This window comes from Halichoeres trimaculatus, unplaced genomic scaffold (genome assembly GCF_033239565.1).
Source record: "Halichoeres trimaculatus isolate MK-OKI-2021-1 unplaced genomic scaffold, fHalTri1.1 fHalTri1_scaffold_19, whole genome shotgun sequence".
Taxonomy (NCBI): Eukaryota; Metazoa; Chordata; class Actinopteri; order Labriformes; family Labridae; genus Halichoeres; species Halichoeres trimaculatus.
This window is the reverse complement of record NW_027437197.1, coordinates 8,724,035-8,746,401: the sequence shown is the minus strand read 5'-3', so window position 1 is coordinate 8,746,401 and position 22,367 is coordinate 8,724,035. Positions and strand designations below refer to the sequence as shown.

Below are 22,367 nucleotides of genomic sequence, written 5' to 3'. Positions count from 1 at the left end.
ACTGTAAGTTCTAAGCTTTGTTTAACCAAACTGCTGTTAAACATTTAAACACTTTTAATCTAAATAAATATCAACCTCAGTAATTCCATATGTACCCATTTTATGTCTTTTGCTCATAACATTACCAATCTTATCCCACAGTAGGGCGTGCAACTTATGATTTAATACTTGTATCAGATCAGTATTAGTATTGGTCGATACCCAAAGCCTAGGTATCTGTATTTGGGACCAGAAAAGTTGGATCGGTGCATCTCTACTTTTAAGAATCCAGTTAGAGAAAGAATAATACCTCCCGAATGTTTTGCGAAAAATGTGTGACTTTGAAAAGAGATACAAGGGTTTTTTAACTTTTGGGTAGACATCTAAAAGCCTTGCATGGCCCTCGAGGATAACATCTTTTCATTATCTACACGGCTAATCCTATTCAGGATCTCTAGGTGGCTTTGGCCCATCAAAACTAATGGAGGAGTGCTATTGGGACCCTTTTTGGTATCATGTCATAAAATAAAACTTATTTCTGAAGACAATCCAAGTTTTCTTTTAGAGATATATTTGTGACGAGAGAATGAATGTTAAGTTAAAGTGTAGTAACTGCTCTCAGGGTGTGCAAGTGCATTTTTACTTTAAAGATTTAGTCCAGACAGATACTGGTGTATCTTAATGTTTTGAAGTGACTGTAGTTTATTGAAGCTCTGTCAAACAGTCTGAAAACAGCCCTGAGTAAGAGTTGAAATTACATTATGCACATGCATGCTGCTATTACTGCTGTAAAAATTGTTTTTCTCCGAGCTGTTCTGCAATGCAACAAACTGATGAGCTCAGAGGGAGCTGCAATCGATTCTGTGAATTGATCACCCTCTGGCTACAGTCATGATGTAAACAAATCCCTGAAATCTTTATGTGGGGGGGATCAGACTGGTAGAAATAATTTGATATTTAAATCAGATGAGTGGGTTGCCATGCCTACACTTTTTTAAAAACATTTCTCAACACCTCCTCTTTGAGTCACAGGAGGCAGATTAAACTTGATTTACAGAGCACTTAACTGCTCTTCCATAATGCTGATCTACTGTGTTGGACTGATAATACTTTCATGCTTATGTAATCCACCTGGGACTCAAACCACTGAGCGCCTGTTTGGTGCTCTGCTCTTTACCTCCTTTAAGAGTCAACAGTGGCTTAGAGCCACCATGAGCCGTTTCCTCAACCTGCTATTAAACTCCATTGAATCCCACTTTAACGCCACATTGCAGGACATTGTTATCCACCCTCGCCACCGCCCCAATCATTTAGCCTGTCAGCCCGACAGCCCAGCAGCTCAATGAAGATTAATTATGATCCCGCTGTTGACAGGGTGGCCGGGGTAATGAGATGTGCCGCATGGCGAGGCGGCGCTGCATCGTTTCGCTCCCTGTCAGATGCAGCATTGCATCTTATCGGCGTGCCACTCTGTGAGAGACCTACCCCCACATAATGCCTCCTATGACAGCAGATGGTGAGAGGAGACAGGATATGTGCCAGTACACACACAGTGGACACCATGGTGACAGGCTCATTATTATGTTTGTGGAGTAGAGGTCTGAATCTGACAGAAACTGAGTGACGTCAAACTGTTGAAAGGGAAAACCAGAGCTGGAGAAAGGTGTTTGGTAGTTAAGACCATATCATTGGAAAAAGGAAAAAAAGAAAACTGAGTTTTTACACTGCCCGGCCAAAATAAAAAGTCGCCAGCTGGATTTAACTAAGCAAATAGGTAAGAGCCTTCTATTGGATTATCACTGGATGAGCGATTCTCTTTCAGCTGGCAACAAGTTATTTAACCCCAACTGGTGCAATGAGTTACTTCTCATTTCTTTAACAACCATGTGGAAAGACACATCCTGTGGTCGTACAAAAGATGTTTGTCTGTTTGAGAAGGGTCAAATCATTGGCATGCATCAAGCAGAGAAAACATCTCAGGAGGTTGCAGAAACTACTAAAACTGGGTTAAGAACTATCCAATGCATTATTAAAAACTGTAAGGATAGTGGGGACCTATCGTCTTCGAGGAAGAAATGTGGCCCGAAAAAAATCCTGAATGATCGTGATCCTTGATCACTTTAATGTTTGGCAAAATCAAATCAAAGAAAAACAACAGTAGACCTCAGGGCTTTGTTAAATAGTGAAAGTGAGAGCATTTCCACACGCACAATAAAAAGAAACTCAAGGGATTGGGACTGAACAGCTGTGTAACCTTAAGAAAAGCACTTATCAGTGAGGCTAACCAGGAAAAAAAGGCTTCAATTCGCCAGGGAGCACAAAGATCGGACTCTGGAGCGATGGAAGAAGGTCATGTGGTCTGATGACCCTGTTTCAGAGTGATGGGTGCATCAGGGTAAGAAGAGAGGCAGATGAAGTGATCACCCATCATGCCTAGTGCCGACTGTCCAAGCCTGTGGGGCAGTGCTATGATCTGGGGTTGCTGCAGTTGGTCAGGTCTAGGTTCAGCAACAGTCTGTGCTGAAAGAATGAGGTCAGCTGACTACTTGAATATACTGAGTGGCCAGGTTATTCTATAAATGGATGTTTTCTTCCCTGATGGCACGGCCATATTCCAAGATGAAAATGCCAGGATTCAACGGGTTCTAATTGTGAAAGAGTAGTTCAGGGAGCATGAGACATCCTTTTCACACAGGGATTGGCCACCACAGAGTCCAGACCTTAACCCCATTGAGAATCTTTGGGATGTGCTTGAGGAGGCTTTGCACAGCGGTCAGGCTCGACTATCATCAATGAAGATCTTGGTGTAAAATGAATGCAAAACTGGATGGAAATAAATCTTGTGACATTGCAGAAGCTTATCAAAACAATGCCACAGCGAATGTCTGCTACAATCAAAGTTAAAGGCGGTCTAACAGAACATTAGAGGGTGTGACTTTTTTGGTGGCAACTTTTTTTGGCTGGGCAGTGTATATTACTCTCATAACAGTCAGTATCTTTATCCTTGGACAAAGTTTTTTTTTCATACCAACCCCTTCAAGGCAGCTTTAAAAACAGCTGCTCTGTGCTGTACTGTACACTGCTTATAATGAGCTTCCACTGCCTACTTTTTACTATCAATGCCATCTTTCTATGTACTGAACTCATTAGATCAGCAAAGCGAGTAGAGGCTAGTATTTCTATTTGGAAAATCTTATATTGCTCCACATAGCTGTTATACAGCTCTGGATTATCCTGTTTTAATAAAACTGTCCTCATTAAAGTGCACTGACAAGGCATAAAATTTGCAGTTTCATTGTAAAAACTAAGAATAAGAATGCTTAAATGTTTTTAAGTTTGAAGGTTATGAGAGGACTTTATAGGGATTGTCACACAACACTTTAGTCCTACTTTAATGTTATACTCCCTTTCAGCAGACTGTTTGCTACAATCTTGTGTTAGTTGCGGGTTTGTATGATAATTTGTTACCTGACAGTGTTGAAAATTATGATGACCCAGTACATATTTCATATTCCAGATCTTAGTATCCAGAATACTGGCAAGATCTGGATCGTACTTTTGCATCTGTCAGAAATTATGGTGACATTGTCTTGTAGTGTTTTGCAAAACAATCCTAACATTTATCACAGAGTTATATACACATATGATGAAAACAGCCCTATCTCACAATGATAAAGAATCTCCTAAAAAAAAAAAAAAAAAAATTGATCCATATGAAGATCCAGATCACCTCCAAAATTTAATCACTTCTTCCTTATTCCATTTTGAACATTTTCTGTAAATTTCATCAAGATCTGTTTGTTACTTTTTGAGTTATGTTGTTCCCAGACAAACAAATAAACGCACAAACTCTCCCAAATACACAACCTCTTTGGCGGAGGTAATAAATATAACATTGCCTGTGCATTTCTGTATGAATTTTTCTTGTAGATAGGTTAAGAAGTAATTGTTTGTTTGATTGAGTCGGTGAGTTGCACATATGACTCAACCATCTCTAAAATGCTGCTTTTATGATGTTAAATTGCTGTTGATAATTTGTTTGCGTACTTGTTGTCCATACTCTTGTGTTTTCTGTAACTGCTCTGTGTGAAACTCTCAGGGTCATCAGGTAATGAGAGAGACAATTTATCAGGAATAAGGACAAAAACATTTGGTCTCTACATCAAGGAAAATCTCAGTTGCCTGTAAAAAACTTTAGAGAACATTGCATTGACAAAGCAGAAAAAAATTGAATGTGTGTTGGTGTTTAGAGTCTTCCTCAAGGTTGAAGTGACTCTGTTGCTGTTGGCATGGTTGATAAATTGAGTGTCCGCCCTCAGAGGCCTTTTCAAAGTCAAGACCTGAATGTCTCCATGGTGATAATGATTCCCTCCAACATCTGGAGTGAGGACATAAACCCGACACCTTATTCCAAAGTCAGAGGCCGTTCTCCTTGTAAACAAACGCCACAGGGAGCTTGTCAGGAGATCTGGAGGACAAAAGAGCTGCCTCATTCCAAATGTCGTGTCATTTATTAACAGTCACTTGTACAGTATTTGGATGGCGTAGAGCCTGAAAAATATCCCATACAGTTTACTGTTTAACACACAGCTTTGATTATCCTGTTTAATTCTCTGTTGGAGCATACAGTCATTGTCAGAACTGGCTTGTTCTCGATGTGTTTGCATTTAATCAGCTGAGTATATCGACCTTCTAGCACTCATGCTACTGTCTTGAGGAGACCTAAAGCGTGCATTACTGAGAAACACACCAACGAAGACAAATGTATTGATAACATGCAAGCTTTTGTGTTGAACTCTAATACCCCGCTCCCATAGGTAACAGAAACATTGTCATAACTACAGGATGATAAATTGTTGGATTATTCCACCACCCTGTGCAAAAAATAGAGATGTGGGAAGAACAAACAGCACACATTTCAGTAATCCAGCCACCTGTCAAAACATTACGTAATGATAAAATGTCTGGCTGACCTTATTACCATGAGGCAAACGTTAGTAATGGTAATACTGCAGTGAAATCGATTGATTACTTCTTTCTGAAATGAAAGTCTTTTCCTGTTTCTGCAGGCAGCCAGGATGAGGAGACTACCTTTAGCTGACTTTTCTTCCCTTTAATTAAAAAGCTCATTGAAAGGAGATGAATTGGCTGATAACATCACTACCTTTTCCCTGACCTCAATTTGGCTCCGCTCACCTCTGCAAATGAGTCTGGAGAAGCTGTCTGTGCGTGAAAAACTCACTTTGTTATAACCTGTCACATTAATTCATTAAATCTGGCTCCAAGTTTTCCTTCCTGCCTTAATGTTCAGGCTTGTTAATGATGAAGGCAGGAGTGCAGCGACAGCGGTCAGTGGACAAAGTGATTCTAGCTGATCTATAAAACTTGATGGATAAAAATACTGATATGTTGGGGATAAAGGTGGAGATATTAACGTCAGAATCAACTCACAGGTGATGAAGATGCCTGCTGTCTGCCAGCCTCACAATGAGCCTCTCATTACTCTTACTATCAGAACATTACCAGAGGAGATGGGGAAATTTGTTTTTGCAAGTCTTAAGTCTCTCAGGATTTATTCAGATACATAAATTAATTTTAAGTAACAGAAACTCATAGGGAAAAATTCCATTATATTACATTCCTGCAGACAAACTTGGCAAGAAATGTAGAAAGTAGCACTGATATGAACTTGTTAATGTATGTAATTATTATTAGAGATGGATGTCTGAATTCATTTTTCAAAGCATGAGGTGGTTTCTTGCGTTTGTCTACAGTTTGAACTATTGGCTCCACTGGCCCAACAGCTTTTAGTAGAGCAACATTTGGTCCACTCATTTTCAGGAAAACTCAAATCAAATGAACTCAGACTGCAGACTTAAGGCTTGGCTCATGCCCATAGACTGTATAAAACATGGATGCAACCTCTACGACGTCACCTGTCGATTCCTGGCACTTGAAATGAAGCTAATCTGCAGATGCAGCCACATTTGCTATGACGCCAGTTGCAAGTTTCCTTTAAAACAGCCACAGGGCACTCGTCAGTCACGTGACCAGAGCTGTGTCTCTGATTGGACAATCAAACCATCCAAATATCTTCTAAACTGTTGAGTTATAAAAAAAAAATTACTCACCGTACAGTGTGTGCCGATAGTGAAATCAGCGTTTTAGACCCAAGCCATTTTTTGAACCAGGCTGTATATATGTTTTTTAACGCTGTCGAAGTCCGTTTTTATGGCTGGGTGTGTATGTGACTTCCGCTCTTTCTGCAGCCAGCCCCAAGTGGACTCTCAAAGAACAGTAACATTTAGCACAACCGCATAGGCTTCATTGTTACTAACCGGATGTTGCCCCTTGCTCATGCCATGACATCCTCTTTCCATGGTCCTGATAATTGCTGGTATACTATATGATTTCTCTGCCTCTGTCCATGGTGCTGATAAAACTACATGATTCTTTTGCTTATCAACACTCTTTTTATCAATTGTAGGCACCGTGGACAAGGGCAGAGGTGCTTGAACCCCTCAGCTGAAGATATCAGTGGCTACGTGTACATGCAGTCAATAATTGGGTTAAGGTCAATATTTCAGTTTCTGAAAAAATTCGGAATAACCCTTTTACATCTGGAAGCCCAGACAAGGTTAATGCTTTTTACATGGTGTCTCAAAACAGTGATGCACGGAGAACATCTCGATGCACGGAGAACATCATGACGCAATGTGGGCCATTTCTGCTCCTTTTGCTAGGTCTATCTGATAGACGTATACATGCCAAAATATTTGGGTCAGAAGAGTAGTAACCCAGGGGTAATCCTCCAGTGCTAAGCATGAATGGTATATGGTATGGTTCCACTTCCTCTTTCCATACTACTTTTCACTGAGGCTGGCTGTGGAAAGACCGGAAGTCACATACACACCCAGCCATAAAAACTGACTTTTACTGCATTTGAAAGCATATTTACAGCCTGGGTCAAAAACGGCTTGGGTCTTAAACGCTGATTTCTCTAGCGGGACATACTGTACAGTGAGTGATTTTTTTTTTTAACGCCGCAGCTTAGAAGTTATCAGGATCGTTTGATTGTCCAATCAGAGACACAGCTCAGGTCACATGACTGCCGGGCACCCTGTAGCTGTTCGAAAGGAAACTCACAACTGGCGTCATATCAGACGTGGCTGTGTCCTCTGATTGGCTTCATTTCACGGTTTCAGGAACAGACGGGTGATGTTGCGGAGGCTAAGTCCATGTTTTATACAGTCTATGGTCCATGGTCATGATAATTGGTGGTACACTGTATGAGCCCTCTGCCTCTGTCCATTGTACTGATCAAACAGCGTGATTCCTCTGCCTCTATCCATGGTCCTGATAATTGGTTCCATATCTCCATGTCACACAGAGCACAAATTAACCTCTTGTGGTGGACTGTCCGTGGCTGAAATTCAATACACATTTGTTTCCCCGTGGGTACCCATCAGTATACAAGCAACACATTTTTTTTAACTGTCTGACTTGGTACTTGAAGGGCACACTGTAAATTACATATTAGGTGGCATGGGTCAAATCTTGCCTCCATTCATTTTGATTAATAACTTTTTTCCCTTGGAGTATTGTCAGTGACAAAGCTATGACCATCTATCATGGTTAGTGTACATCTTATATTGATACATGGTGTTCTCTGTTGCTGTTAACTTCTATAGCTCTGTGTCAAAACCTTGAACCATCCCGGTTTGTGAAAATAACTGATATTGCATGTTTAGTAAGACTTTCCACAGCTTTGATCAACCACAAGCTATTAATAATTCAAGAGTAACAAGTGAAGCAAGACTGTATATTTTGATGAAATAACCTAGACTATATCATCTGGTTTGATGATAATGTTGGGTTGTTCAAGGTCCAAAGCTTTCACAGATCCATTCAGGGTTGAAGTGGTCAGTCTTTGCTGTTTAAGTTGGAGTGTAGTCCATTATGATCTGTCAAGGTGAGTTTCAGATCATCATATTTATGCAGAGTCTGACTCACACCTCTGCAGCATTGACATTCTGTGAAATTTATATTTTAACCTCCCACAAATAAAGATTCACCACAATTAAAGACTACCTCAACCTTCCCTGCATAGCCGGAGAGAAGTGGGACAGAGTTAGAAAAGGAGAGAAAAATTACGTTGAGTTTTGAATTGCCGTCATGCACTTCAACTCTCTGCCCTACTTCCCATATGGCCCTCCACACACACTCATACACACACACACAGCCCACTAGAACCACCCACCACTTTAGGAAACAGCAAGCTGCGCCTGCTCGATAACACACTCCGGGGCATAGACAGCAAGCAGCACTTCAGCCACGCTCCGAGCCTCCAGTGCTAATGTGATGCATCCCTCCAGCCTCCTGAATCCTCAGCTTCTGAGGATGCACTGTGCGTTTAAAGTGTCTTCGATTTATGCTTTCATTTAGGAGAGCAGCCCTGAAACTGTGGTTACCTTGGCTCAACAAACACACGGAATTAAAAAAAAATGTATCTGTTTTATTTACTTTTATTTTCAGTTAAACAGAATCCCACTGTTTACTTAAAAACAACATAATGAATCCTCTTCTTCTTAGATCATGTTGAATTTATGAAACCCCTATGACCAATGTGTTACATCATGTGCTTTTTTTTAATGTTGACCTGAAATTGGCAAAATGTCAACATGTTTTTTTTTTTTTGTTGTAACAGAGTCAAACATGTTACCCTTCCAAAATTTGTTTTTTTTTTTTATTTATTTATATTTATTTATTAATGTGTTGTTTTTATTTATATATTTTTATTGTATTATATTTGTTATATTTATTTATTTTTGTGTCTGTTTTTATTTATTTTTTATTTTTTTTATGTATGTATTTATTTATTTATTTATTTATTTATTTATTTATTTATTTATTTATTTATTTATTTGGGGGGGGGGGGGGATTACACAAAATATACCTGGTAATTGTTTGAAAGTGCCTTGACAACCTCAAAACTCTGCTGAATTGAAGAATTCACATGTACGCCTTCTCCTTCCTGCATTTGTGTCTTTATCTCCAGGTGCCCAAAATGTGTATCTAACATCATGGAAGCTAATCACAAATGCTAAACAAAAAAATCTGACTGAGAAGTCAGGTTGAGAGGAACAATTTCTTAAACTGAAGCTACAAGAAGGAAAAACAACCAGGGGAAATAATAAATAGATAAATAAATACAGTGCCACATGCATGATTTTTATTCCAAGAAAACCTTGGCACAGTTTAACGCAAGCATGTTACCTACATTATCTGTAGGCTCATTTTCCTCTTTATTGCTACAATTAATTTTACCATCCTTCATGCTCTTGGAATACAATGTAACACAAGTTATATGCGGGTTATCTTTATTGTCAGCAGCACAGGAGCTTTATATGCAGATCTTTAGATCAGTTGTGTACCTGTATGTATAGAATGACCCTGTGTCTGTCTCAGATGAGTAATGAATACATTATATCTCCATTTGCAGCAAAGTGCAGGTATAGTTTAAAGCGATTACATCACTCATGGTCCAACCTTGTAGGGTTTTTTTTTTTACACAAACAAAGGACGTCTCCCACTCATGCTTTCTCTTAATATTCAGCGTCCTGAATAACCGCTGAAGCACAACATTCCTCCCTGCTTTTATTTGACAGAAATGTCAAGTGGTCCCAGCTCTCCTCTCAGAGCTGGGTGATATATTATCTCTCACACTCAGCCTTTGGGATATTTATTAGAATATTTCCCTCTGCCAATTCATCATGTAAATGCTGTTCTCATCCGCCAAAGAGCACTGACGAATATTGAATGAAGCACATCATGTACTCAGTTTTGGTAGTTCTTCTCTGCTAACAGGTGAGTCTGCACACATTAAATCTCCAGGGTTAAATAACAATAAAGACCTAATTATCTCTGAGAGAGAAGCGCTCATGGAGGAGCATTTGTGATTGGTATTTCAGCCGAGTTGGCCTGAGGTCACATATATCAGGCTGATTTACAGCTCTATTCAGTAGGTAGTAAATAAGAATAAACAAGATGTGTTGCAGCGCTCTGTATTGAATGACAAACTGATGAACCCCAAGTACATCTGTAAGTGCCTTCTTTAGTTTGTATTCTCCTGCTCAGTTCTCTGAATGCAGTTGTTTCCCCTTGTAAAGTTTTGTGATCTAAAGTTGCACTGATGAAGAGACTTTTTAAGCTTTATTTTCACAAGTTGAGTTTCATCTGGTGACCTTGTATGATTCATGGAAATGCACAGAGACAACAAAAATACCCTAAAACAACTTTGTAAAAATAACCTCAAATTAGTGAAATGCCAAATAATGTGTGACTTTTCACAATGTCTTCTTTGTTAAACCAAATATATTGATAATATGCAGAATTTGCAATTGGCAAATGAAAGTTGTGGCAGCTATGTGAACTTACTAGAGGTTTACCATGTAATACTGGTGATGCAAGAATCTGCCTTAAAAGAGAGTGGGTATTTTTGGCACATCTTGGCCTGAGTTTGCATCATCAGGTGAAGGATTTGAAGAATGAGTCAATCCTTGTTACGAGATACCAGACACAAGAAAGCACTCTGAAGTCACAGACACACCAGGAAGGCTGGCTAGTTCAGCCTGCTCATACATGAACTGGATCTGGTTTACCAAGAAAATAAGTGTGTCACACAGAATGACACACTGACTGCTTAAAGAAAGCAAAATTCACTTTTTGGTCAGAAAGTATTATAGGACAAGATCATCAAAGTGAGATGCATCTTTTTGTACAGGGTTCAGCCTGTAAATTTTACTGGTATATGTGCACATCAAGCTTTTATCAATTTCATGTCAGAAGGTGGAAACTAAGATGAAAATCTCATATTTTGTATTAATATGTTCAAATGTGTTTCCATTCAGGGAGTTAATGCCACTTGTCAGACTTTAAACCCCTTCTTATTAAAAATGTCCGCTAAAGAAAAGGTCGCTCTCTACAAACCTGACAGCTCCGGTCAAACTTCTGAATGCTCACTTTGTTACATAGAAATGTTAATACAGGTTTGTTCAGGCATAAAGTAGCTCTACTGTATGCTGTCACACACTCAAACACCGCTTTACCAAAGAAACCACCTCAGGCCGACACATACAGAACGAAATAAAAGGCTGACTTTGAGGCTCACGGAGCGAGAGTTAGGAGAGGATTGATTTCATGCTCTGACTTTGAATCAATCAATCTTTCAAAAGCACTTCACAGCTTTTACACTTCTGCAGCACTCTGGCCTGATATGTTATAATACCTGATATCATTTGTTTAATAGCTACATATTTTATCCATCAAGGATGTTCCTGCATTTGAAAGATATTTAAATGACATGAATCATTGATAGTGCACATTTCTGTTATATTTGACAAAGTTTGCATTGAAAGCATACTCTTTGAAGAGGATTTTCCCATGCTTCAGAGCACTTTGCGTAAAAAGGTTAACAAAGTGTTGTAAAGGCATTCAACATAAGGAGGAAGGTCACTTAATAAACTGTAAATTCCTCTCTTATTACAGCTTCCATTACTTGGAACTGAAACTCAGAGAGTCCATAATGGGTTGAAAACTAGTACTACAGAGCTATACATGTATAATTTTTCAACTATCCAAGCCATTTCGGGCTTCTTGAAGGTACTCTACAGTTTACTCATAAAACTAAAAAGCTTTTATTTTAGTATGAAAACCTGTAGGGAATTTAAAAGAACACTTACAAAAACTCTGGCATCCCCTTACGTCAAAGTGTACCCTCAACTATCTGCTGATATTGCACTGTTCACTTATAGGGTGAAATTTACAACAAAGGATTATATTTTCTTGTCTTTTGACAGTCACATGTTTCAGTTACTGATTAGACTCATCTTGACTTCTTTGAAATCTTAATGTTTTTAGTGTTCTTTGTCGAGGTAAAAAATACCTTTTTGTGTTTAAAAAGAACACTAAAAACATTAACACATGTTTCAGTGATTGAATCCTTGTGATGGTTAATGTAGGTTAAGGCTCTTACAGATTTATTACTATAAGATTTAGGTATAAACAATTACAATAGAGACACAGTACATTTTGTCACTAATATTTGCTTTTGTGGTCATTTAAGGCGAACAGTATTTAGTCTGTTTATTAACCAGTTAATAAAACTCCTTATATAAGCTTTAATTTGTAGTTGACAGTGTGTAACTTTTATGAATAGATTTGGTTTCTTGAAATAACGACTTTTATACACTCACTGGCCACTTTATTAGGCACACCTGTCAAACTGCTCGTTAACACAAATTTCTAATCAGCCAATCACATGGCAGCAAGTCAATGCATTTAGGCACATAGACATGGTCAAGATGATCTGCTGCATTTCAAACCGAGCATCAGAATGAGGAAGAAAGGTGATTTAAGTGATTTTGAATGTGGCATGGTTGTTGGTGCCTGACGGTCTGGTCTGAGTATTTCAGAAACTGCTGATCTACTGGGAATTTAACCCACAACCATCTCTAGGGTTTACAGACCATGGTCCCCAAAAGATAAGATATCCAGTGAGCAGCAGTTCTGTGGGTCAAAATGCCTTGTTGATGCCAGAGGTCAGGGGAGAATGGACAGACTGGTTGGAGCTGATAGAAAGGCAACAGTAACTCAAACACTGTACCTTGTTGTAAAATGTACCTAGTATAGTGGCCGGTGGGTGGGGATGAAAGTCCCATTTGGTGGTGGTTAAATAACACAAATCAGTGATTTTCTGGGTTGTATGTTGTGCTCAGATGACAGTAACACATGGATTTAATAGAGCACAGCCTTTGTAATGAGCACAGCTTTTTGTGCAGCTCCTCATTTATCAGTTTCAGAGCAGGGGATGTTCAGACCAAATGTCAGGGTTTGACATGTGAACAGAAACCTCATGTCTTGACAGAGTTAACATATCACCAGAGGTCTGTTAAAAAATGATCTGATGTAGAAATTGCTGGGAAAATAATGTTCCCAGACGTGTAATGAGGGTTGCTCCAGTTAATGAGGTTAAACAAACAGAGAAAAATAAACAGACCGCACAAGCTAAATGATGTTGGATCCAGACTGGAGGAAAACCTCCTCAGTGGAAAATTACATTCGTCTTGTGAGTGATGCAGAATTTTAATATCTGGGAGCCACGGGGACGAGATGGAAGTTAAACACAAGAACCAGGAGTGATGAAAGGCTGGCAAGGCTCCAGGATATTTATCTTTGAATCATCCTTCCAATGAACAGACTTAGAAAACAAGAAGATCCATAAATACACGGACAGGGTTTCACAAGCTTGGGGCTCTGTAAGCCAGACAGAATTGTTTATTACACTGTCCTGACTCTGCAAATGAAATAAATGATGTCAGGATGACATGATGTCCATGATGTCCAGAAGTGGGACAGGTCTGCAGAGAATTGTTCTGTTTTTACATCAAGTTTGGCACAGTAAAGGCAGATACAATGCCACAACCTCTCTGGGTTTACTCTAAGGAGCAGGTTTCAAGATAACGATGCTGAGTCACAACAAGAGCTAGGAGCCTTTTTCTTTCAAATTCCAAGGTCAGTTCACGGTTTAGGTTTTAGTAGATGCAGGTTTTAACATCTACTGTCAAATATCAACGTGAGACACCATTAAACCAGCAAAACATGTAACTGAGGCTGATTCTGACCTGCTTTTTTGGTCACAAGATTGTCTTTGAGGTGGATTTCAGCCTCGGGAGGGGGTAAGAGCCAATCATGACGTGATCAGCTCAAAATCATTTGGTCTTCAACTTGAGGGCTTTTTTCCCCCTGATTGGGCCTGCTCAAAATCAGCATACATGCTGTGGACAACTGAAATACACAGAAATATACACCAACCAGCATTATTGTTGAGACCAGCTCTGCAATCTGATGCAATACAGCAGCATTTGAAGCTTTGAAGCTATGAGCAGGGATATCACGAGCTTAGGTCATGTGTCAGGAAAATTAAACAAAAACAGTGTAAGCCCTGTTTTTGGATTTTCCTGTGTATGCTATCCTTTGTGTATCTGTATTTTTATTTATGCTTCTCAGTGTTGGTAAACAGACACGCCTCTATTTTAAACCCACTTTCCTCAGTTATATTTACATTTCTTAAATGTTTGAATCAAAATAATTTGTCATTCCAGAGGCAGTCTTGTTAGAGGATTTTATTTTTTCCAACATGTCTTCATATTTCTCCTGTTTTCAGTCAGTCTGGTAAAAGGTCTTTTCTCACTTCAGTACATTTGGATTATTAAAGAGGTGTTTGTTCTTTTGGCAGTGCTTTCTCTGAAGTTTCATTTATTAATTTGGGTTATCCATAATAATTCAGCAATGGTGGACTGCAGACACATGCGTCTGGTCTTCAATGTTATGCTGTGCTCCACTTTCTCCATGGCTGGATGTAATATTTGTGAAAAACATTGTTTTGCTTTAACAACCCAAGCTAATTATAAAACACAATAGTTTTGTTATATAATATTTCTCTAACTGTTATATAAATAGAGAGTTGAAGCAAGGACAGTCATCTAAAGAGAAAAATAAAATTTGGGGAGTAGAGTGACAGGGACAACATGTAGCAGAGGGTCGCTGGAGGTCAAACTTTCAACAGCGACAGCCACAGCCAGGACTTTAGCCTCTGTACATGGGGCACCACTTAGACTGCTCAGCCAAAGGCTGCAGAACTCTGTTGTGCTCCAGGAAGTTTTATACCCTAACAAATAACCTTTTCTGCTCCTATGTTTTGTGCGTGCTGTTACATTGGTAAGTTTCATTTTTCATAGTTATTGACAGATGCTCTTTGTCTTGTTTTTTAGGACATAGGAGCCATCGCAGCGGATAAAAACTGGAAGGGCATCGGCATCTCCCTGCTGGTTATTCTGGTGGTTCTCTCCCTCATTGGACTGTCCATTGTTCTGCTGTCAAAAGGTGAGGCTCCCTACAGCTGCATCAGACTGTGTGAAAACAGAAAGGAAAAATGAACTTTAGCCGTGTTTTGACTTGTTTTTCCTGTTTTCAGCGTGTGTTTGTCTGTGTTATATCGATATCTTTTCACAGTTGAGCCTGTATGCTGCAGGCTCTCCTGTTTATGCAGCCTTCATTTGCATTTTTATTAATTCAGAGCAGCAGTGAAAGTACACAGCAGGTAATCAGAGACCGTCTGAGACAGATCTCACTCACACAGACAAACAGGTTTTAATTGTTTACATGGAGAAAATATGAGGATGTGGTAATACAAGATGGGTCTGAGGTGTTAAACAACATCTGGACCAGATTTCACTTCAGAATTCCACTTCTGAGTTTTCAGTCAGTTAAAAAAAAGAAAAAGATAAAATACAACTCTATTCAAATTAGAGTTCAGGACTAAAAGACCTCCAAGGTTCCCTTTTCTGTCTTTTTTGACTGCCTATTTTTTCCAAAGGTATTGAATCCGTTCATGAATTTCACATCATGAATGTAGTCTTTTTGACGGGTGATTCATTTGATGGTGTAGATGTGTTTTCTGTCTTTCAGATGACGGTGGGAAGCTCTCTGGCTCACAGCTGACCCTGGATGACCTCTTTCAAAGAAACTTCCAGATCCATGACCCTGATGCAAAATGGATCAGTGGTGAGTAGGTCAGACACCAAAAACCATAAAGAAAAAGGAGAAAAACCAAGGTGTATGTTTGATCAAGATTGTTTGTACAATCAACTGTAACATGCTGTGTGACAAAGACTTTAAAAGATAGTCAAGGAGGTGTGTTCATGTCACTCAGTGTTTCTTTGTGTGGTCTACCTGTTGGTTTTCACACAGACGGTCCCATACTGTCACACTCAGCTTGCCACTTCTGATAGGTCAACCTTACCAGTACATCAACTCCTCTCAAACACTCTGTGTCATAACAAACTTAAGCTATGCAGCTGAAAAGGTTCTGCTTCAAAGAGAAACTTGTTTCCTTTGTTGACGTGTTGTTCTGAAAAAGAAAAGTCAATGACAACTTCTGATGAGTTTTTCAGTACATCAAAGAATACTATCACTGCCATTAGGAGAGGTTACCTTGATTATCCAAGATTTTAATTACTGTGGGAATTGTTTCAGAGTTTCTTTTCTTTGCACTGCCAATTAATTTGCATCAGTTGAATTAATTGTTATTTAAAAGACAATTGATAATTACATCAGCACAATAAAGACAGCCAAACACTGCAGGTAGAGCTCTAGAGTTGGTGGAAATCAGCACTGACTCTAAAGCAGCTTTGGCAAACTTTAATTCTTATATGGCCACCAGATGCTGCTTATCAGAAATTATTTGTGAAGTGCTCCTGCCTTCAAATGTGGTCTTCTCCTTCACTTTTTTTCTATTGCAGTTTAAGGGCCTGTGTTCATCAAAACTGTTTCTGCTGGAAGAATCCAGAACCTTGATTTTCAAAAGGGAAATCAGTGCAGCTGAATGATTAGAAATTCAGAGTGCTGGGTCATCAAGAAACCTCAGTGTAACCTAAAGTCCACAGATGTAAAAAAAAAAAAAAAAAAAAAAAAAAAAGCATCATAGTCCCTCCTAGTTTTTTTTCTAATTCTACTTTTTTCTTTTCTTTCTTTTTTTTTTTAAACATTTTGTAGTTCTGTATTCTAAGTCTATCAAAAAAAAAACACCGATGTATCATGTTTTCTCCTGTTTTTTTTCCTTTCTTCCTGTTTTGTTTTTCCTTTTATTCATTTATTTATTTATTTATTTTTTACTTTTTGTTGTTAAGTGATTTAAGTCCATCAAAAACCCACCAAGATATCATATTTCCTCCAATTTTTTTACTTTTTCCTTTCATTTTTAACTTTTTTTTTTCAAACTTTTTTTTTTCTTTTTTTTCTTACTTTTTTAACTTTGTATTCTAAGTCTATCAAAAACCCGCCAAGGTATTGTATTTTTCTGCTAGTTATTTACTTTTTGTTTTTGTTTTTGTTTTTTTTAACTTTTTTTCACTTTAAAACTTTTTTTAAGCTTTTTGTAGTTTTGTATTCTAAGTCTATCAAAAAAAACACCAATGTATCAAATTTTCTCCTGTTTTTTTCCTTTCTTCATTATTTTGTTTTTCATTTTATTCATTTATTTATTTATTTATTTTTTACTTTTTGTTGTTAAATGATTTAAGTCCATCAAAAACCCACCAAGATATCATATTTCCTCCAATTTTTTTTACTTTTTACTTTTTTTTTTACTTTTTATTTTTCAAACTTCTTTTTATTCTTTTTTTTTCTTACTTTTTGTAGTTTTGTATTCTAAGTCTATCAAAAACCCACCAAGGTATTATATTTTCTCCATTTTTTTTACTTTTAACTTTTTTTTTTTTTTTTTTAAACTTTTTTTCACTTTTTTCACTTTTTTAAAACTTTTTGTTGTTTAGTATTCTAAGTCCATAAAAACCCTACCTAGGTATTGTTTTCATCCTAGTTTTGTACTTTTTTCTTTTTCAGCATTTTTTTTTTTTTTTACTTTTTGTAGTTTAGTATTCTGAGTTGGCCACATTCCACTGAGAGACAGATAGAGCACGCAGTGCAACCATGATTGATGACAAACTGACAACAGAAAAGCACACACAGTGATGGCAGCTGTTTGTTTTGTCCACTGTGACCCAGCTAACCTGTATCATTCTCGAAGGAAGTGTTTTTGTTTTGTTTGTTTTGCATCCTAATCTAAAGTGATGGCCATTCACAAACTGTAGATTTATGATGTTCTTCTCAGGCCAGACAACTGTGGCAATTAATGAAAAATTTTCAATTAGTCTGAAATACAGGTAACCTGCCAAATGAATCACTCAAACCATGGAAAACAAATCTTCATTAGTTATTTAATTCATTATGATCAATACAATATAATAGACCTCTGAACCCTTTAGAGCTGGCAGGGTCACTGGCGATCTCATTATAGATCCATCAAAATTTGAGGAGTGACACTTTCCTATTATGTGTTCAACACACACAGAGTGCTGTGTCCTTTCACTAATGTGTATGTTTAAGGGTAAACAACAAAAACTTTAAGATCCATACCGCGCTGTTCACTACTATTACCTCCTACATTCAAAACATGTCATAACGTGGTTCACATTCACATTCTTGGGGGGATACAGCCATGATATTTCTGTATTTAGAAAAATGTGTATAAAATTTTCTTTTTTTTTATGGAGTATTTCACTTTTTTTGGCAATTTATCTTGTTATTCTGAACATAAGTCTTAATATTTGATTAAAGTTAGGGCTATAATGGTTGTATTGATGCATAGCAAAAGTTGTATGCAAGAAATTACACTACAACATGTAAAAGTGAACATAAATGCTGATTTAGTGACTCAATCTGGAGCACAGAGGTTGACGTGTACCGCTCCAAAAGAATTAAAGAATCATTTTGTGACTGCCAATTGTTGACAGGGCTATTGTTCACTACCTCAGCAGCTCTAGGCCTTTGAACACAGGTGCTGTTTTTTTGTCCTCCAAATCACAAACACTTAGCTGTTTTCAGGTTTCAAAATGTCACTAGTATTTTTCCACAGCTTGTGGCTCGCAGACTATTCAAGTTTGTTTCAACCATATGGCATCAGCAGTAATTACAAAATCAGAAGTGATGCAAGTGCCTCTTAGGAATATTTTCGTTGGAACACATTCCACCTTCTAGCCACATTTTGAATTACCCATTTCACTTGATTTCATCTTTTATTTAACCCTGTTTCAATCTTGTCCCAATTGGACGGTAGCGCCTGACTTTAAGTTCAGGGGACCTTTCAAAGGTCTTGATACGAGATGTTGAGCTATAAGACTCTATGCTATGCCACGAAGAACTTGTTGAGCTGTATGCAGCTAGTTGATGATTAGGATGTCAGCATTGTTTGGGTGAAACCAATTCTCTGCAATATTGAACTACAGTATGGGGTGAAAATAGCTTGACTTCTATATTCCCGTCACCTTAAGTCTTGAATCTGTTATGCAGAGTCAGCGCGCACACACACACACACACACACACACACACACACACACACACACACACACACACACACACACACACACACACACACACACACACACACACACACACACACACCTCAATATTAAGTTCAGGAGCTCAAGATGTGTAATTTATCAGTGGGTAACAGTGTCAATACTTGACTAAACAGGGGATTGCCTTTAATTTCTCGGCCTTTATGAAACAGTGGTGAGTCATTGGATAACTGGGACACTTTTAATCACAGCTGAGATTGCTTGTCACCTTTATCCTCTGAGCCCTTACTGATGAAACTGTTGTCAACGCAGGAGGACAGTGCCCCATTTTCCAATTACTTTTTCAGTAAAATCTTTTATATCACCATTGATTTGATACATGCACAGCATATAAAATATTAAATGCAGACTGTGGATTTTTGTGCTGCAAGGGAGAGGGCCCTTTTGAGGATTTTTGGCCTTTTATATACAAACAATCAATCTCCCTTTTGAATTTATTTCCCTGTCATCATGCCCAAAAGTGTTTTGAGTGTAATCTAGTCCGTGGCCCTTCTTCCCTGAGATTGATGCCTCAGAGCTTAATCGTTGACATTTACATGAGATGGGACCTTGAAATGATTTTCACTTGTCAAATGCATTAATGGAATTCAGGCCTCTCTGGACTGAAGTGTTGGTTTGGGATTAGACTTGAGTTATTCCAGGCTCTGCTGTCAGTGCATCTTTTGTTGGAAGTTGAAGCGTACTCTCATTGAGCCCAGTTGTCTTGACAGATTCTCCTGGATGAGTCTTTGTTGTTGTTGCTGTTTTGTGTTGGCGTCTTTTCTCTTGTCAAATGCTGTTCTCAGAGGAACAATTGTCATCCATGGTTTGTCTAATCAGTATCCTGCTTCTTGTTAAATGAGAAGTTTTGTACATTTTTAACCTTTCCCCAGCATGTATGATGGAGACAGCCAAGATGATCAGCAGATGAATACCTATTAGTTACTCAACCTTGAAAGACCGTAGATTTTTGGGGGGACCAAAGGAACTTTTTCAAAGGAACTCAGGGGACCCCTTACTTATTTATGCCACACCACCATAACTACGATCTATTTAGTTCCTAGGGCCCTTTCAGTTTCTGCTTTAGAGTTCTCCCAGCATGAGAGAGACTATGAGCAGAGGTGTCAAAAGTTTTCACATTCATTACTCAAGTAGAATTATAGATACTAGGGTTTAAAAAGACTTTTGTAGAAGTTGAAGTATCAACTCAAGCTTTTTACTTAAGTAAAAGTGTAACAGTACCGGTTTCAAAACTACTTTAAGTATAAAAGTAAAATTAACTTAAAGAGGGGAAATATGCGATTATGGTCAAAAGCTTAGACAGTACTACAGTTCATATAGTTCACCTCCCCTCCTGAGCCTCTGCCTCAGACATCTTCATACTATTCAACATTTGTCTGTTATGTCCTTGCTGAAGTGTGGCGTTATTTGTATCATGTGCGGGTGTGATAGATCCTGTACAAATCAACAGGGTGTTTGAATGGTATTACATCAGTACATCTCATCCATCCACAATCAAATTCACTCTTTCCAGATTGTGCAATTTCATCAATTTTATGATATGTTTTTACTTTAGGAGTAGTGCAGCTATTTTTAAAATGTAAGTAGTAGAAAGAGCAGATATTTGCCTGAAAATGTAAGGAGTAGAAGTAAAAATTTGGCTAAAAAATACCCAAAAGTTTTACTTAAGTAAGGTAACAAAGTATTTTACTGAGTTACTGGACACCTCTGATTATGAGTGATGTAAATACACAGTGATTGGTCAATAACTGACAGTACAGCGTCTATCCTACAGGAACTCTACTGACTTACTTGAGTAACTAAACTCAATGTTGTTTAGCAGAGCTATCCAAAGCTCATTTTTAGCCACATTGGCAACAGGAAAATGTAAAATCAAAATTTTGATAATTTCTTGGGACTCTTTAAATACTAATTAGTTGTTTGTGATCAGGTAGTCCCCAGTGTAGCTCTTGGTATCTAGACGTGCAAAATAATGTGATGGGAATCCAATCAGAGTGTTGAACGTAGCCCTATGATTTTTTAGAAAGTCTAGCGTTGAAAGCTAACAAAAAAGAAAACACTTATCAGTACCTTCAAAATAAAACAAACAATAACTTTGGAAATTTGGTCTTTTTTTTTTTGTCTCAGATGAAGAAATCATCTTTCGCAGCTGGGATGGAGACGTCCTGAAGGCTAACGTTTACAACAACGAGACAGAACTCCTGCTGAAAAACACAACATTTGTAAGTGTCAGACTTTAAATGCCTCAACCCTTGAGAAAAAAATCTTGAATTGTTTTTAAAGAAATTTTGACTGATTTTGTCAGGTCTTCGCTTAAAGCTCCTTGTAACGATAATGCCAGTAATTGACATCTAATTTAATAATAATATGAACTCCAGTGGGACACATTTTTGTTCATTTTATCCACAATCTGGCTGCATTACATTAGCCAAGATTTTGTTGTCTGCATGTTTTATTTATTTATCTTTTAAGCATCAAGCCTCACTGTTACCATAGAAACCTGCTTTGCCCTGGGCAGGTATTCTGACCTGCCAATGTGGACTTAAGTTTTGCTCTAACTTTTTACCCTGATCTTAGTCTCACAGAGTGCTTCTGGGTGTGCACTGAGACAATAATTTGCTTGCCAAGTATATTCAAAAACGATTCACAAGGAATGAAAGAAAAAAAATCACCACATCTCTCTTTCTTCCCACAGGCAACTTTTAAGGCCTCAAAGTTTGCAGTTTCTCCTGATCTGAACTTTGTTCTTCTGGGATACGATGTCAAGCAGGTGAGGACCTTTTAAAATTCTGGTTGCATATTCTGACACTGGTGTCGAGCTCGGGCTGCTGCTGCGGAGAGTTTACAGTTCATGAACTAAAAATGGAAATGTGAGCAGCATGGAGATGTAATATCTGTCTGTTAAGGGTCTGTGGGTGAAAGCCAACATCGATCCAGCATCAGGGTTTAAGATTCAAAAATTCAAGATGGAAAACTTCATCTGTGAGAATAAAACAAGAACCTGTACAACAAAATATCCAGAAGGATGATACATTTTTGTGTGAAGTGTTGAAGTTTTTGAACATTTCTACAAAACAAGGCAAACGACCTCACAATCTGACACGTGCTTTCCACAATTTTCAAGTTTCTGGCTCTGTTTCTGCCATCACTTTCTGTAACTTCTGTAATACATCAGACCATCACATTGTTAAAGATGCACATTTTTCTATCACTCAGCACACCTATCATCGCAACATAGGCTGGAGGCTTGCTTCAGGGGTTGAGCTGCATGCAACCAGAGTTTTCAAGTCTTCTTCTTCTACTATCTTAATCATGTTCCAGAGTTTTTAAAACAAGTGTCATCATAAACAC

General features: G+C 38.2%; 1 protein-coding gene across 3 annotated transcripts in view; it reads left to right on the top strand.

Moving 5' to 3' along the window:
• LOC141808401 (inactive dipeptidyl peptidase 10-like) overlaps positions 1 to 22,367 on the top strand; it is a 96,462-nt gene that overhangs the window by 47,071 nt on the left and 27,024 nt on the right. For all 3 annotated transcript variants that reach the window (XM_074694973.1, XM_074694974.1, XM_074694972.1), the window contains 4 exons: positions 14,811 to 14,922; positions 15,508 to 15,603; positions 21,144 to 21,238; positions 21,712 to 21,786. In XM_074694973.1, coding sequence (XP_074551074.1) covers positions 14,811 to 14,922; positions 15,508 to 15,603; positions 21,144 to 21,238; positions 21,712 to 21,786 — 378 coding nt within the window. The remainder of the gene's footprint in view (positions 1 to 14,810; positions 14,923 to 15,507; positions 15,604 to 21,143; positions 21,239 to 21,711; positions 21,787 to 22,367) is intronic.